Consider the following 18,005-nt stretch of genomic DNA (forward strand, 5'->3'; position numbering starts at 1 on the left):
ATGTTTCATCTGTTCCAGTCTTCCGTTGCAGTAAGTGTTTTCTTGTTGCAACTTGCAAGTGTTTTATCTGAATGTTGCATATGTTTTCGCACATATGTTGGAAGTGTATTTTCTAGATGTTTCATCAGTTTCAAACGTATGTTTTATTCAAGTGTTTCATGTTGCACGTGTTTCATGTTGTTCGGAGAGTCAGGGGCACGGGGGAGTGATGGTGGCACGGCACGGGCGACGGAAATGGGGCACGGCGAGCCGGTGGCCGGCGGACGTGGCGCGCAGCGTGTTGGGGGCCGGCGGTCGGAGGCATGATGGGGCGGGGTGTGCCTGCGGGGCGTGGCGACGGATGGGGGCGGGGTGCGCGGATGGGGGCGGGTCAAGTCGAGGCGGACGGGGCATATTGCGAGTCGTATGGACGCGACGATGGTGCGATGCGCATACTGGCAGGGTGAATTAGTGGACGGAGGGCAGACTGTGCAGGTACGCGCAAGAATCGGCCGTCCGACGGAATCCTATCCCTTCGGATGTCCGGGCGCTAGCACATCCCTTGGCTAAAAGAGCATGCTGCGATACAGTGAGCTCTGAGATAAGCATACACACTTCCTGTGGTATCCCTGCAATAACAGCGAGTAGGTGGATCATCTGCTCCGTGTCATGGCCATCGCCCGCGATGCAAGCTTCTATGGAGCTTGATGCTTGAGCTGCTGGGGTTCATTAATTAACAATTGAGACAAAGCACACGCTAACGCGTCTCAGATGCCAAAGCAGCGAATTATAGTGTGGAATTCTCAAAGAGCTCGCCTTTTTCCCCACTGTCGTGGTGGAAAGGCACACCAACTCGTTCATTTTACTGCACGAAAGATGCACCACTAACTCCGGGCGGCTGATGTCGATCGTTACTCTCACCACCTACGCGGAAAACAAAGACGACCTCTGCCCTCAAGTCGTCTAGGTTGGTTTGCCTGATCATGCGAGGTGCTGGATGTGCTCCGTCTCATGGCCGTTGATCCGCGATGCAAGTTTTCTTGCTGGCTAAAAAAAAAGCTTTGATGGAACGAATGCTTGGGCAGGTGAGGTTCTTTAATTAACAATTCAGACAAAGCACGCGCTGACGCGTCGAGATGCCAAAGCCGCGAATTATCGTGCAGACTTTTGAAACAGCTCGTCTTTCCCCCATTGTCGTGGTGGAAAGGCGCACCACCTCGTACATTTTACTGCACGTACGGAAAGATGCATCACTAACTCGATCGGTCAGCTGAAGTCGACCATTATCGCTAGCTCTCACCACCTACTACTCCGAAAACAAAGACGACCTCAAGTCGTCTCTTGCATTGCCCGGCATTTCAATCCTCGACGCCGGCAGGGAGAACGGAGAAGAAGCAAGAATTGCATCTCTCCTCAGACCGCTTAGGGGATCAGTGACTACTACTGCGCTCTCAGTCGCCGTTTCCCTGGTTTGTGCGTCGTTACAGTTCAATCTTGATATCCTTTTTTGTTCAGAGAACCTAACCTTAACTAGAAGGCTGCTTCTTCGTGGCTTGCCTGTATGATGTTTCTGCATTCAACTCTCAGTTCCCTTCACTGTCAAGCATGTGACTCAAAAGGCAAGGAGCACATCACGAATATGACGTGAACTGCGTCTCCATGCTACTCTCCTCATCTAAACTAGAAGACATGGCACCCCTAGTAGTTCCATACTACTACTAGTTCTTTGCTACAATCTGCTGCAAATAGGCCCCGTATTCTTCTTCAATAAATCAAGCTACAAGTAGCATTTAATCTTCCATATATACTCTGTTTTGTTTCTGCGACTATCCAAGCATGAAACCTTGTTTTGCATCGATGAGTTCCGCAGAACAAAATACATATCTGTGTAAGTGTAAAAGCCTGATGGATGTTTTTCTTTTGCTTTCAGTGGCTAGATTGCCGGACACTCTGATATGGCTGAGACTACTCCACTGACTCGGCCGGCAGAAGTTTGTCATCACTCGTGCCATCTACTCTGAAAACAAAGACGATGGCCTTGTAGTCAAGTCGTCTGTTGCCTGGCATTTCGATCCTCACCTCACGGCCCAGGAAAGGAGAAGCAGCAAGAACTGCGTTTCCTCAGACCGCTCAGAAGAGTACTACTGCTGCAGCTCTCAATCGCCAATTCTCTGGTATGTGCATTATTAGAGCTCAACCTTGATATTCTGTTAATCTTTTTTGTTCCAGACAATCCAACGTTAACCAGGACGTTGCTTCGTGGCTCGCTTGTTTGATATTTCTGCAATCAGTTCAGATCCCTTCCCAGACAGGCATGTGTAGTACTTAATCTTCTATACATAATCTGTTTTCTTTCTAAATATGCAAGCATGAAACTTTGTTTTGCATTTATGAGTTCCACAAAACAAAATACGAGTCTGTGTAAGTGTAACAACACGATAGATGTTTTTTTTGCTTTGCAGTGGCTAGCTAGACTGCCGGACACTCAACATGGCTGAGGTTACTTTATCACACTTCTATGAAGACGTATGAAAGTTGCAGGGTTCCATCAACTGCTATCTCAGAACGAAGCAAGTGCACAACTGGATACATCGGAGTAGGACGCGGGGGCAGCGCCACTCCAACACCGGCAGCCTAGCTAGGTGCGAGTCGCTCAGAAGCACAAGTCCGGCTGGTCGGTGGGCACGTTGATCGCGGCGTCGTTGGCTATTAAGTATTCTATCCGGTTGTCAGCTAAACTAACGCTGTTATTGCACGAAGACAAGACATATGCTTGCCGGCCTCAGTGTTGCTGGATCTGACATGTTTAAACCAAACTAATGTCATCCTTCCCTCCGGATTCCAAGGGGTGTCACACGCTGAACTCGGTTGGTGTGGTCTGTACATCAGCACTTCCACTACTGAAATCTGAAGGTTAAGTTGTTCAGGCATTCATCCCTGCTCAGTCAGAATCTCATTTCCTCTCCTGATGCGTGGTTTCATGACAACTAATTAATCGCCCTTGCTCTTCAATCTTCATCTTGTGTGTATGAAGCAGGACTAGAACTCCGTTAGCTAAGGCAGATCTATGTTATGGATCTCCCTTTTTAACTCTGGATCACAGTTGACTCGTCCGGCAGAAAACAAAGACGACCTCAAGTCTTTGCTTGCCTGCCATTTCAATCCTCATCTCCGGCAAGGAGAAGAACCTTTCCTCAGACCGCCCATGGGAGGACTACTACCGCGCTTTAAATCGCCAGGTTCCTGGTACGTGCGTTACAGTATAACCATCATTTTCCTTTTTGTTTCTGGCAACCAAACCTTAATTACAACGTTGGATTCGTGCCTTGCTTGCCTGATGTTTCTGCAATCAAGTCAGTTCCATTATTCCCTGTGGCATGTTTTGACACAGAAGACATGGAGCTACCACGAATATTGTTGTAACATGGCTTTGGCGGGTGGCGAAGGCCCCCGGCAGCGGGGTGTCGCCAAGACGTCTTCGAGCGTCTTGGGGCGGAGACCCGGCGCTGACTAGGAAATTTCCCGACCATGCTCGAGGGGTCATCGCGGACTCCGCCAAGGCCAGGCACGCATCCCGCCGACCGCTCAGGCGGGCGTCTCCGGTATTACGGGCGGAGGCAGCCTTATCTCTAAACTAATCAAACAAACGATCTTGCCTAAGTGTGCGCAAGTACTCAAGCGCGGACACTCGCGGTCCGCGCAAGCGCGCCAGCATGGCCCCTGCGCGGCCGGGCGGAGACCTACGGATGATGTCTCCGCCCGGACCGGCGGGGACTCTCCAAGGCGACGGCGCACCCCTGAGGGCGGAGGCCAGCGGCCGGGCGGAGACCTGCGGGTGATGCCTCCACCCGGACCGGCGAAGATTCTCCAAGGCAACGGCGCGCCCCTGAACGCGGAGGCCTGCGGCGAGAACCATGGCCCCCGCGCGGCCGGGCGGAGACCCGCCGAGGGAGCGGCGCGCCGTGGGAGATGAAGGCCAGCTCCGGGGACCCAGGCCTTTGGGCCGAAGACCAAGCTACAGTGGGCCGACTGCTCATGGAAGCCCATTACTTGGAGACGGTATGGCAGGACTGCCCCACGAACAAGAGGCTAGCGGCAGAATATTCCAGGAATGTACTGTAGCAGTTGAAGGGCATTGTAATAAATTCTGTTATGTGGTAGTCGAGTCCTATAAATAGGGGACACTTGTAACCATGGAGGTTGGTGGGTGAACGAGTTAATGAAACCATAGTTTTCTGCGTCATTCCCTTACTCACCACTATCCCCCCTGTCGTTCGTATCCCGAGCCTCCGCCCGAGGCCGATCGTCAGACGGACGGAGGCCTCGGTCTCCGCCACACGGATTGAAACCGCTAGTTTCAACATTGGCGCCCACCGTGGTTGAGCCAAGGCAAACCAACGATGGCAGGGAAAAGAAAGACCACCACCACAGCAGCAGCGACCACAGGTCAGCGAGGAAGGCCTAGGCGCAACATTCGTAGCGCCTACGCAACCTCGCCAGCGGAGGATGACACCAGAGCAGACGCCCAGGGTCAACCACCGGAACCCCAAGACCAAGAGATTCAAGATCCGGAGGCCCAACCAAACTCAGCCACAGCACCCGAGCAAGAACTGCAACAGCTGCAAGCACAGTTGCAAAGAGCACAACAAGAGAGGGACAGAATGGCAGCAGCATTCGCAGCTAATCAGCAAGCTATTCAAGCGTCAGCACAAGCAGCAGAAATAAGGCAGCAGTTGGCAGTCCTACATGCTGAGATGCTAAGTATGCAGCATGCAGTACCAGCAACAACCTCCGTAATCCCAGCCTCCGCAGCAACACCAACTGCAGCCATGCTTCAAGGTTCTACGCCAGTGATCAACCAGCCGACGATGCCATCTTAAGTGATGCGGAGGCCTATCGATCCCAAGTCCCCACTATTTGAAGGCATACAATAGTCGCCATGGCCAACATCGTACAAGTCAATCACACTACCCAAGTTCAACGGAAAGACTGACCCAGAGAAATGTATATTCGGAGTCACAAAAGGGAAGATGCTCGGTTATATCATAAGCAGCGAAGGCATCAAAGCGAACCCGGACAAAACCAGAGCAATAATGGCAATGGCAGAGCCCAAAAACAAGAAGGAAGTACAAAAGCTAACGAGAAGAATAGCAGCGCTCAATAGATTCATCTCAAAATCAGCAGAACACAGCCTACCCTTCTTCCAAGCCCTGAGGGGCGGAGACAACTTCGAATGGGGGCCCAAGCAGTCGGAGGCATTTCATAACTTGAAAGAGTATCTGGCAAACTCACTGATGGTCTCCGTCCCAGAATCGGATAGCCACCTATTGCTGCATGTGGCGGCCTCCGACCATGCAGTTAGCGCAGTTTTAGTCCACGAGCTGGAAAAAGAATTAGGCAAAACTCAAAAACCAGTTTATTTCATCTCAGAAGCACTGTCCGGAGCCAAGCTAAACTATACAGAGGTAGAAAAAGTCGCCTACGCAGTGCTGATGGCATCAAGAAAACTAAAGCATTACTTCCAAGCCCACGAAATCTCAGTTCCAACATCTCTGCCACTACCAGACTTGCTCAGAAACAAAGAAGCCTCCGGCAGAATAGGCAAATGGGCTACAGAGCTATCACAGTTTGGAATCTCATATGTCCCCAGAACAGCAATCAAATCACAAGCATTAGCTGATTTTGTAGCAGATTGGACACCTCCGACAGAGCCCAAGACGCAACCAATAGCTCAAGGCTGGATAGCATTCACGGATGGAGCCTGGGGCCAAGCCGGAGCAGGAGCCTCCGCCGTCCTAACGGCACCCTCCGTCAGACTGAAATACGCAGCAAGGCTAGAGTTCAAATCAACAAACAACATAGCAGAATACGAAGGCCTGATCCTAGCGCTGAGCAAAGCAAAGGCCCTAGGGGCAAAAACATTGACAGTCAAAATAGATTCTCAAGTGGTCACTGGCCAAGTAGAGAAAGAATACACAGCAAGAGAGCCAGAACTCATCAAATACCTATCCGTTGTCAGAAATTTGGAGCGGAGATTCGAGGATTTCACCCTAAAGCACATCCCAAGATCAGAAAATGCAGAGGCAGATGAATTGGCAAAGGCTGCGGCAAACAACCTGCCACTGCCTCCAAACACTTTTTACCAGATCTTGAAGTCTCCGGCAACTGCGGAGACATCCAAGGCACTAAAACCCATACTACACCTACAAAATGAAGATTGGAGAAAGGTGATAACAGAATTCCTAGAAGGCAAAACAATCGAAGAAGATGAAGCAAAAGCAGCAAGAATACAGGCCAGGGCAAGAAATTACACAATCGTAAATGGCGTACTGTACAAGAAAGGAGTAGTCCAGCCTCTCCTCAAATGCATATCGCAGAGCGAAGGCATAGAATTGCTTCAAGAAATACACTCAGGAATTTGCGGGTCGCACATCGGCTCTAGAGCTTTATCAGCAAAGGCAATAAGGCAAGGTTTTTATTGGCCAACACACATACAAGACATAGAGCAGACAGTCAGAACATGCAAAGCATGCCAAACATTCTCTCTAGGACAGTCAAAACCATCGTCGGAGACCCCAGCTTATACCTCCGATATGGCCGTTGCAAAGATGGGGGATGGACCTGGTCGGCCCATTACCTCCATCCCAAGGAGGAAACAGATTCGCAGTAGTGGCAGTGGAATATTTCACAAGATGGATAGAGGCAAAGCTGTTGGCGAAGATAACCTCAGAAACTATCAGAAAGTTCTTCTGGCAGAACATCGTTTGCAGATTCGGTGTACCAAGGATCTTGACAGTAGACAATGGAAAACAATTCGATTCAGAGAACTTCAAAGAATTCTACAAAAGCATCGGGACAAAATTAGCCTTCGCCTCTGTATTCCACCCGGAGTCCAATGGAGCAGTGGAAAGAGCAAATAGAATAGTCTTTTCAGCAATATCAAAGACACTGCTGGGCCTACGTAAAGGAAAATGGATAGATGAATTACCTAGAGTTATTTGGTCACACAATACATCCGTCTCAAGAACAACAGGATTCACACCATTCAAACTGCTTTATGGAGAAGAGGCCATGATGCCAGAAGAAATAAAGCACGAAAGCCTCCGCACAACAAGTCAGCTGATGTTGCAAGATGAAGAATATGCAAAAGAAACAATAGAAGCCACCATACTGGAAGCAGTCGACAACATTGCAAAATATCAGTCCCAAACCAAGAAGTGGAGAGACTCTCAGGTGGTAAGGAAAGACATAAAACATGGAGACCTCGTACTCAGGAGAAAACCAAACGCACAACTTGTCGGTAAGTTGCAACCGAAATGGGAAGGCCCATACACAGCAACGGCAGCAGGCCGACCTGGTTCTTTCCACATGACCGACAGCGAAGGTGTCACGACAACCCACACATGGAATATCGACAGCCTTCGTAGATACTACATCTAGGCAATGTACCAAAGGGCAACCTCCACAAAATATAAGCGGAGGCCCCTACATGCAATTACCTTAGTTTTTTTCTACTTCATTCAAAACAAAATGTAAAAGAGCCTGCACTCTTTTCCTCACAGGAGAACTCCAAATGGAGGTGAGGTTTTTAACGAGGCAGGCTCAATGTAAAAATCCTCTACAAGTATAAAGAGGTAATTTCCTAAAAGAACGCCACAAAGAACCCAAAACCGAAAGCGGCCAGCTCTGGCGCCGCAATATTCGGTAAACAAAAACCACAGGTCCTTTCAAAGCGCCAGCCATAGGCAAGGGCAATTTAAAACGACCTCTATGGCCAAAAATCTTCGGCCAAAAAGACCTCCAACCATTGACAAAGACCTGACCGAAGTCAGGCATCAAGGCAACAACCTCGGTGGAACAGGCCTCCGACCTTAAAAAAACCTAGCGTCAGGGGAAACAAAATTGTGGCGCCAGAACTAGGAAAAAGGTCGCCGCTATCCGAAATAGGAAAAATAGAAAGTGCCTGACAAAACACTGCCACCACTGCGGCGCCAGGCCTCTTTACTTCAAAGATCTCAAGAAGAACGAATAATTTAGGCAACATACAGGCCATTAAAGCCAAGATACGTTCCACCTAACAACGTACAAAAATGTTAACGCTCGAAAGCCACCCCCCCCATTATAAAAACAGATTCCCCCCGTGCCCTTGAGAAACTCAGTCAGCATAAGGCGCAAGAGCGCAAGGGGGGAGCAAGGCATAGTGTAGGCAAAAGCCATAGCAATAGCCATGGAGGCAGGGTCTCCTTAGATATCCAAATCGGCCGTAGATATTGTACGAAAACTCGTAAAATCGGAGGCTACGGTACACAGTCAGAGACAGTGGGAAAAGAGAGAGGGCCCATGGCACGGTGATGAACAGCAAAGGCCTATGGGAGTAGGGGGATATCGCACGAAAACTCATAACATCCCCCTGACGCCGGAGACCTAACCTGCCATCTCCAAAGATCAACCTTGTCCCACGGGTGTGCAGCGTCAGAGACCCACGCCTCCAGACAACTAAAACACCCAGCTAAAGAAATATCTAGAGTCTCCGCCGTCTGCACAAGCTGCGCCAAACCCCCAGCCGGATCAAACGACGAATCGGCAAACCTCACCAGGCGGACTTCAAGTATGCCTCCGCCGGTCGAAAAGCTGCGGAGACTTCCGCCCCGGCCATCAAGCAAACACAGAGAATGAGAAAAAAAAATGGGGAGAAGGTCCTGGCCACCACCTCTGTATCGCGCTCGATCGCCCAAGCAAAGGACAACGGTGCGCGAGCTCGGGACTAGACGAGATATGTAAACTACCACGACGGGCTCAAGCCACCGCACAAACAATCAAGAAAGTGAACCTGTCTTGCATTCCATAAAGCGTCGAGAAACATTCTTACAGGACACCAACTTGAAATAAAATCCTAACTACTGTGGCGGAGGTCCGCGCCAAGCGAGCGCGCGAGTAAACCCCACGCGCTCGTCGTCTATGTCAAACCTAACCGACTCAAATACGTCGTGCGCAATGCTGCGGGGGAAGGCCGAACGCCAATACTCCCAAAGCTGTCCGCTCACGTAAATACCGTCGTTGTAGAGAGTCAAAGGAGCAACGTCATGCGCAGGCTCCCGATTCGGAACCTGTGCAAGGTTAAAATTTTGCACAAAACCATTCAGAACAAAATAAACTTTATTCACAAAACCCCAGTTGGACTGCGAGGTACACGCTAGAACAACTAAATGCTACAAAGAGCCTAGACCTCCGGCGCATCAGCCGCGGCGGAAGTCCCTGGAGCGGAGCTCGCATCAGCGGTGGGTGGGCACGGCGCCTGCGGCCTTCAACCACCGACTTTGCCGATCGTAGATCCCCCCGGAGCGCCACCAGCGGCGGAGGCACCAACCGCAGTCGCCGAGCGCGGAACCGACGGAGGCCTGCCCGCAAGACCCTTCTGCGCATCCTGCAACGTAGGCTAGAATGTCAGGGGCAAAAGCAACGAAAAAAGGAGAAAAAGGGCGACTACAAAGATTGTAAGTACCTTCGCCCTCTTGTCCTCCGCCAGTTTCCGGGCAGCAGATCTCCGAAATGGAGCCCAAAAGTGCCCGATGAAATTTCTCAAGGTTTTTCGCAAACCAAGAGAGGTCTCACCGAGCTCCTCTGGACCAGGCAGCGCCCCCTCCGGAATACTTTCGGTGTGCGTACACCCGCCGCATGCCAAAAGTTTGGCATAGTTCGCCACTCCAGCTAGTGCCCCGTAGTCCGTGCAACCGTTGATCAGACCAGGGAGCTTCGCAAGATGACGCTTTAGCCAGGAGGCGAGGGCGTACACGCTGTCTTCTTCCGGAGGAGCGGAGGTCTCGCCTCCAAGCTCGGCGACGGTGGCCCGGTAGTGACCAACGGTCGCAGCAAGGACTCCTTTGACCGAGTCCAAATGCCTCGTCGTCAGAGAAAGTTGCTCCCTCACCGCTGCTGCGGACTCCTTCTCGGAGGCAAGCTCTCACCGGAGACCCTTGGCCAGCTCACTCGCCCTACGAGCCTGCTCGGCGGACAAAACCTCCGCCTCCCAGGTCTTGGCAAGATCGACCCTCAAGCCATCCTTTTCTCGCTCCTTCTCCGTCAGAGACAGGCGGAGAGCTGTGAGAGAGTCCGACAGACCCCCTTTTTCACCTTCCAAGCGCTCGATTTCCACCTTGAGTGCTTTGATCGCGGCGTCACGGTCGGAAACCTCGCGGGTGCAGCGCTCTTCCATAACAACACCCATGTGATACCCCTGCGACAAAAAAACCCAAAGCGATCAACAGCGGAATCAAGAACAAGTCTAGAAACGAGCGTACACAAAAAATAATAAAACAAGGAAAGGGGCAAAACCGTCGGAGGCGCACCAGGCTCTGGTGTTCCAGGTGAATGTGAAGAAGCTGGAAGAAATCCATATCCCTCAGACGCTGTTTGAAGCGATCTGTTCAAAGAAGAACAAACAAACAAGAAACGATGAGGTGAGAAAAGCAAATCTCACGTTAAACGCACCAACAGCCAAAGACCACCTCCGACGTCTCCAAGAACGGCAAGATAACACTCCTCCCAACCTAAGATAGAAGTGTCGGAGGAGCCTACGTAAAAAAAACAACAATAGCAGCTTAGGTCGGAGGGCAGATCACAAACAGACCAGATGATGATCAAAATGAAAACATTTTTACTTACTCGGACTCGGCGCCGTCAACCCCGGTTGCCCCGGACCGAACCTAGCACCAGCGGTGGCTGCTCGCTCCTCTGGGGTGAGAAGTCCAGCCATGACATCACCTACAAAGCAGCAGGTGCATAGTATTGGCACTTAGCACAATACGCAAAGGAATGAACTGGGCGAAGACAATAAACATAAGGATGTGCACCAAACGAGCTTACTCATAAAGAGCCCAGGCAGAGCAGCTTGCCGCGCCCTCTGAGCAGAAGTCTCCGCCGTATCGTGTGGCGAAGGCCCAAAGGGGCGGACTTCCTCAGCCAGCGGCCCGGTGGGCGGAGGGCTCGAAGAAGGCTGAGCCGCCGGAGCCTCCTCAGCAAGAGCGGCCTCCAGCTGCCCAACGTCGGCCGCAGGTACGGGCGAAAGCGTGACAGTGGCAGAGGGCGAAGGAACACGCCGTAGGATGGCCTCCATGTCCTCTTCAGAGCTCGAGCACAGCCCGCCAAGAACGTCGGGCATAGGCTCGGCGGCGCTATCCTCTGGCCGTTCACCGACGCTCGTAGCACCATGCGAGGAGCGCGCCAGGACAACGCCGGTCTCCGGACGCCCAGCACCGCTCACCGCCCCTCTCGTCGGGCACACCGGAGCTACGGGAGAGTCGCGCTCCCCCCCGCTCGCAACTCGAGCGTCCGCTGACAGGGCGGAGGAGCTCTCAACGTCTTCGCTGCCGGTGGAGGCAGCGCCCGCACTGCCAGCAGAAGACAAGGCCGGCGCGATCAATGGGGCTCCGCTTTTCTTCTTCTTTTTCACAGGCACCCGAGATACGACGGCGTCCTTCCTCTTTTTGGACTCGGGCTCCGCTGTAACATTCTTTGCGTAGGCCTTCTTCTTCTTCTTTTCAATCGAGGCCAGGACCTTAGCAGAAACCTCGCGCTCCCGGTATATGATACCGACCTCCTCAAAAACTCGATTGAGCCGCGGCATGGTGCCTGCCACGGCCATCCGAGACGTGTACTCATGCTCGGAAATCTTGCCAACCAACCCTATGGCGGCCTCCTTGACTTCGGAGACGAAACCGTCCTCTGTCACCCCCTCCCCCAAAGACCGACCGAAGCGGGGGAACGGAATCCCGGCCTCCAGCCCGAAAATGGGAACCTTGACCTGTTCCAGCTGAAAAGCTGGGTTGTTTTTGCCCAAGGGCCAGTAGTTGGAGGCCATGATCTCCTCCACCAGATCGTGACCACCAGAGTAGCGGCACGCTGCCGCAAAAGCCTGATCACAGGCCTCCCGCGTCGGAGACACCTCCTCCGGCGGATCCACACGCATGTGTGGCGCCATCTCCTTCATCCGAGAAGTCAGTGGATACTCCGAGACTTCCTCGCCATCCTCGGTTGTGCTGCGGACCCCATAAGTCTTCACGTAGAACCATTGCTCAAGCCAGCCGCGGTCCCACTTGCCCTTCTGGCAAAAAGAGATCTCTAGGCGGTCCACGCCTTGGTTCCTCTTAGACATGAAAGTGCAACTACCGTACTGATAGGTCACTTCCACCTCCTTGCCATCTTGCACCTCCTTCTTCTTCTTCGGCTGCTTCTGCAGTTCATAGTACGTGCAAAAGGTATCCACATCCGGCTCGGCACCGTAAGAGACGCATGCCCAGCAGAATTTGCTAAGTGTCAGGAAAGCAGTGGGAGTCAGATGATGGAGCTGAACATTGAAGGTCTCCAACACCCGGCGAAGGAAGGGAATGTAAGGAAACCGGAGGCCGCAGGTGAAGAAGTCCCGAAAGACCACCGCGTATCCTTCCTCCGGCTCCGAAACAGTCTGACCCGGCGGAGGGATTTTCACCCTGGAAGAAGGAAAACATGACTCCTTCAGCATCTCCGCGATTGCCTCCTCAGTAATAGAGGACGGGCCGAAGTCCCAAGATTTTATCGCCATGTCTCCGGAGTCCACGGTGATTAGGTCTCCGATAGACGCAGAGACGCTCCCCAAATCCTCCTCCACCAGTTTTCCAACTCCAACACGGAGGCGGAGGCAAGCATGCACTCCTCAAAGCGTGCACCCCAGCCGACGGCCCTAACGCCGAGAAGGTGGCGGTAGGGTCCAGAGAAGGCGGGCCAGCGAGTTTGGGCGGAGGCGGAAAGGAAAGCCACCGCGACTGCAACCTAAGCGCGAGACGCGAACAGAAAGACGGAACGAGCGAGGGCAGCAAGAGGCGAAAGCAAAGAGGGCAGAGAGCATTTTCTCGAACGCAATGAAAGCGAGTGAGCGGTGTGTGGGGGGACCCCGCCGCCAAAAGCACCCTTATATAGGCAGCGGGCAGGCGGTCCGACTCCCGCCACACAACGGTCATCTCCGGAAGATTCGCCCGCTGCACAACGGTCACCTCCGAAAAAATCGCAGGGAACGCAACGGACACTGACACAGCGGAAACGGCCGCGACGTAGGGCCACGGCTAGATTTGCCACCCAACGGCTACTCTCGACGAGACCAACGGCTACGCCAAAGCGGGCCAGGGGGGAAGTAGCGGGGCCTCGCTCGAAGACACCGAAGGCGGCCTCCGCCCCCACGGACGCCTTCGGCTAAGGCGTTTTGAGATCACGGCACGCTCCGGCGAACCATGGTCTCAAAAGGGGGGAACTATTGTAACATGGCTTTGGCGGGTGGCAAAGGCCCCCGGCAGCGGGGTGTCGCCAAGGCGTCTTCGAGCGTCTTGGGGCGGAGACCCGACGCTGACTAGGAAATTTCCCGACCATGCTCGAGGGGTCATCGCGGACTCCGCCAAGGCCAGGCACGCATCCCGCCGACCGCTCAGGCGGGCGTCTCCGGTATTATGGGCGGAGGCAGCCTTATCTATAAACTAATCAAACAAACGATCTTGCCTAAGTGTGCGCAGGTACTCAAGCGCGGGCGCTCGTGGTCCGCGCAAGCACGCCAGCATGGCCCCTGCGCGGCCGGGCGGAGACCTACGGATGATGTCTCCGCCCGGACCGGCGGGGACTCTCCAAGGTGACGGCGCGCCCCTGAGGGCGGAGGCCAGCGGCCGGGCGGAGACCTGCGGGTGATGCCTCCGCCTGGACCGGCGAAGATTCTCCAAGGCAACGGCGCGCCCCTGAACGCGGAGGCCGGCGGCGAGAACCATGGCCCCCGCGCGGCCGGGCGGAGACCGGCAGATAACGTCTCCGACCGTCCGGCGGAGACCCGCCGAGGGAGCGGCGCGCCGTGGGAGATGAAGGCCAGCGCCGGGGACCCAGGCCTTTGGGCCGAAGACCAAGCTACAGTGGGCCGACTGCTCATGGAAGCCCATTACTTGGAGACGGTATGGCAGGACTGCCCCGCGAACAAGAGGCTAGCGGCAGAATATTCCAGTAATGTACTGTAGCAGTTGAGGGGCATTGTAATAAATTCTGTTATGTGGTAGTCGAGTCCTATAAATAGGGGACACTTGTAACCATGGAGGTTGGTGGGTGAACGAGTTAATGAAACCATAGTTTTCCGCGTCATTCCCTTACTCACCACTATCCCCCCTGTCGTTCGTATCCCGAGCCTCCGCCCGAGGCCGATCGTCAGACGGACGGAGGCCTCGATCTCCGCCACACGGATTGAAACCGCTAGTTTCAACAAATATGATGCTCCAGCTGCAAAGTTATGCTTGAGCCTTGACCGCTGCATGCTGCTCTCATAACTGAAAGGAGACGACAAGACACAATTAGTTGTTTCATACTTCTAGTTCTTTGCTACACTCTGCTGCAAATAGGCCCTGTATTTCTCTCCCATAAATCAAGGTACTGCTAGCTAGTATTTAGTCTTTCATACGTACTCTGCTTCCTTTTTGCAACTATCAAAACATGAAACCTTGTTTTGCATTTATGAATTCCAACAATGATTAGAGAATGTCTTGTGGCACAAAACAAAATATAAATCGGTATAAGTGTAACAACCTGATGGATGTTTTTCTTTTCCTTTGCAGTGGTTAGATTGCTGGACACTCGCTATGGCTGAGGCTATTTTATCACACTTCGCAACCTCTGTTCTCCAGAAGGTCACATCCCTTGGTACAGAATGGGCTGTTAATGAGATCAAGTCAGCCTGGAACGTCAAGAAAGAAAAAGGGAAGTTGGAAAGGTCACTGAGATCGATTTGTGCTGTTCTACAAGATGCCGAGAACAAGCAGTCTAGTTCGCATGCCCTCCAAGAGTGGCTTGATAACTTGAAGGATGCAGTATACAACATTGATGATGTGTTGGATGATGTGGCTACCAGAATTCTGGAGCAAGAAGTACACAAAGGTTTCCGTGCTCGACTTCGACATCGACTGGTTTTTCCCTTGGAACTGAGTCACAGAATAAAAGAAGTCCGTCATAATCTTGATGAGATAGCAGCCAACAAATCACAGTTTGGATTAGCTGAAAAGCTAATTGATTTCCCAGCAACCAAAAGTAGTAGTAGGGAAACGCACTCCATCATTGAACCAAACATTATTGGGAGAGATGGTGCTAAAGATGAGATAGTTGAAAGGATTCTAGCCGCTGCAGACTCCACGAGTCCTTTGTCTATACTTCCCATTGTTGGTTTAGGAGGCATTGGGAAGACTGCATTGGCCAAACTAATTTATAATGATGTGCAGATTACCAACAAATTTGACATGAAGTTATGGGCATGTGTCTCTGATGTATATGATCTTAAGAAGATCTTGGATGACATAATACAATCATCTTCTGGTGCAAGCCACAAAGAACTAAACCTTGAGGCGCTACAGTGTATGTTGCGTGGGATTTTACATGAAAAGAGATATTTTCTTGTGCTAGATGATATGTGGAATGAAGAAGTCAGTGAATGGGAAGACTTGAGAAGCCTTCTATGTAGTGGTCGTAATGGAAGTGTAATTATAGTAACCACACGTGGTCCAAATGTTGCATCAGTGGTGAAGACACTGGAGCAATATGAAGTAGCAAAGCTACCACAAGAAGAGTGCACGGAAGTATTTTTCCGATATGCATTCAAAGGTGACGAAAAAAGGGATGCTAAGTTGTTAAAAATTGGACACTCAATTGTTGAGAAATGCTATGGTGTCCCTTTGGTTGCAAAGACATTGGGTTCCCAGTTGTTAAACAGTCGAGATGTTGGAGAGTGGCATCGCATCAACGAATTGAAATTATGGAATGTGAAGCAAGATAACGTTGGAATTTTGGCAGCACTAAAACTAAGTTATGATGCACTACCACCCCATCTACAGGCATGTTTTGCTTCCTTGTCCACTTTTCCAAAAGACTACAAACTTTTTACAAAAGGTCTTGTTATGTTCTGGATGGCATTAGGATTGTTGGACGGAGGAAAGGAAAGCAATGACATTATCAGTATTGGCCAAGAATACTGTCATGAACTTGGAAGATCACTTTTACAAGATCAGTATATTGTTTTTGACTCTACTATACAGTTTTGTAAAATGCATGATCTTATTCATGACCTTTCAATAAAAGTGTCCCAAAAGGAACATACAGTTGTCAGTTGTGAAAAATTTGATGTCTCTGAGAGGATTAGACACCTAGTGTGGGACAACCAAGACTTCTCAATGGAGATGAAATTTCCTAAGCAGCTAAAAAGGGCCTGTAGGGCGAGGACATTTATAAGCAGATACAATTATGGCATTGTGAGTAAAGCCTTTCTTGAAGACCTTTTCTCAACTTTCAAGCACCTTCGTGTCCTAGTTTTTTCTGAAGCTGGATTTGAAGAGCTGCCAAGTTCGATTGGAAATTTAAGGCACCTAAGGTATCTAGATCTAGAATGGAATAGAGAAATCAAATACCTACCAAATTCTTTATGCAAATTAGTGAATCTACAAACACTCCATGTTTATATGTGTGACCAACTAGTGGAGCTACCAAGAGACGTGCATGGACTTGTTAACCTGACGTTTCTCTTCTTGACTTCAAAGCAGAAACATTTGTTAAATGATGGGTTTTGTGGTTGGCCTTCCCTGTCAGTTCTAGAATTGGACAACTGCCTTGAGCTAGCATCATTGACAGAGGGACTGGGCAGCCTGTCTTCCCTCAGGGACCTATTCATCTTCAATTGTCCAAAGTTGCATTCTCTTCCCTCTGCCATGAGTCAGCTCTCCGAACTCCAGAAGTTGGTTATTCATAATTGTGCAGAGCTTGATCTGATGAAACCAGAGGAAGCCTTTGACGGGCTTTGCCGCCTCCGTACGCTTGAGCTCGTTTCTCTTCCAAAGTTGGTGGGATTTCCGGATAGCTTCAAATCTGCTGCTTCCTCTCTAGGATACATTTGGATTCGTGATTGCGAAGGGTTGGAGAAGCTGCCAAGTTTCATTCAAGATTTCACTTCTCTTAAGAAAATTGTGATTCGTGACTGCCCTGCGTTGAGCGGGAGATGCACCGCGGGTTCCGGAGAGGATTTTCTTCTCATCCGCCACATACCTGAGATACGGATTGATGGCATACTCCTCGAAAGGTATATTCCTGTCAGCCCTGGTTTACTGCTTGGTCAATTTAATTTACTGGTTGTTTTGTTTACTCTACCAACCAAAAGATCTTGCTATAAATTTTATCTCGCTCGACTCCTGTTTCTTGTGAGGATTCTCACTCGACTCTTTTGGCTCACTGCATGCGCAGAACCGATGAGGCACCAGCAACGTCCTGAACCGTGACAGGAAGGAGCTGCGAATAAGCACCAACGGAAGCAGCGAGCTCTCAGTCGCTTCCTATCATCGTATTATTCGTATGATATATGGCTGTAGCAGCATCCTTAGTGTCGTTTCCGGTGTTTGTGGTCTTGTGGAAAGTGATCGTGAAATATATATTTTGTGATATCTAAATAATTAATAAGCTGGACACCGCTACTTGAAATGTAACGTTTAGTGCCACATTTCGTTGTACATGGTTGAATTTCTATGTCAGCTGAACAACTGTGCAATTGGATACGTACGTAGCAAATGTACTGAGCTTATGGACCTGATGATTGATTTCGCTTGGTTAGATGACAGGCTTCAAATATTATTCTTCATGCATGCATGTTAAGATTGTGTTGCTTGGGTGATCCTGGTGATGCGTGGTTTATTGCCCTTGTCGCCGGCTCGCCGCCGAGCTACTTGTCAGTGGCCGAGCTTGTGGGTGTGGCGCAGCACACCAATCATGGCCTTCATTCGTGTCGTTGGTCAATAATGGTCATCAGGCTGGCATAGCATGTCGGTGGCTGATGTTGCTGGACGAGGATGTGTGGACGCCGTACGTCCGTCGATGCACAAATACAATACAGGTCGTGCCACGTTTTTGAGCTCAACATCTGCTTACTCCTCGGTAATACTCTTACGTACGTATAGGCTGTATTCATGAGCTGATGAGCGTGCGTGCCTAGCACCATGTTGAGA

At 51.0% G+C, this 18,005-nt stretch overlaps 1 protein-coding gene across 5 annotated transcripts; it reads left to right on the top strand.

Moving 5' to 3' along the window:
- The first annotated feature begins 1,313 nt into the window (after positions 1–1,313).
- On the top strand, positions 1,314–17,615 carry LOC136520649 (putative disease resistance protein RGA1). Of its 5 annotated transcripts, none has more exons than XM_066514232.1 (7): positions 1,314–1,448; positions 1,910–2,117; positions 2,209–2,291; positions 2,442–2,892; positions 3,014–3,225; positions 14,589–17,089; positions 17,251–17,615. In XM_066514232.1, exons 6-7 carry the CDS (start codon positions 14,613–14,615, stop codon positions 17,276–17,278), a joined length of 2,505 nt encoding a protein of 834 aa, XP_066370329.1. In that variant the 5' UTR covers positions 1,314–1,448; positions 1,910–2,117; positions 2,209–2,291; positions 2,442–2,892; positions 3,014–3,225; positions 14,589–14,612; the 3' UTR covers positions 17,279–17,615. The 5 variants fall into 5 exon arrangements, with proteins under 5 accessions (XP_066370329.1, XP_066370328.1, XP_066370330.1 ...); XM_066514231.1 differs by having other exon boundaries at positions 3,017–3,225; XM_066514233.1 differs by lacking the exon at positions 3,014–3,225.
- Positions 17,616–18,005: the final 390 nt, after the last annotated feature.

Source organism: Miscanthus floridulus, chromosome 18 (genome assembly GCF_019320115.1).
Source record: "Miscanthus floridulus cultivar M001 chromosome 18, ASM1932011v1, whole genome shotgun sequence".
NCBI lineage: Eukaryota > Viridiplantae > Streptophyta > Magnoliopsida > Poales > Poaceae > Miscanthus > Miscanthus floridulus.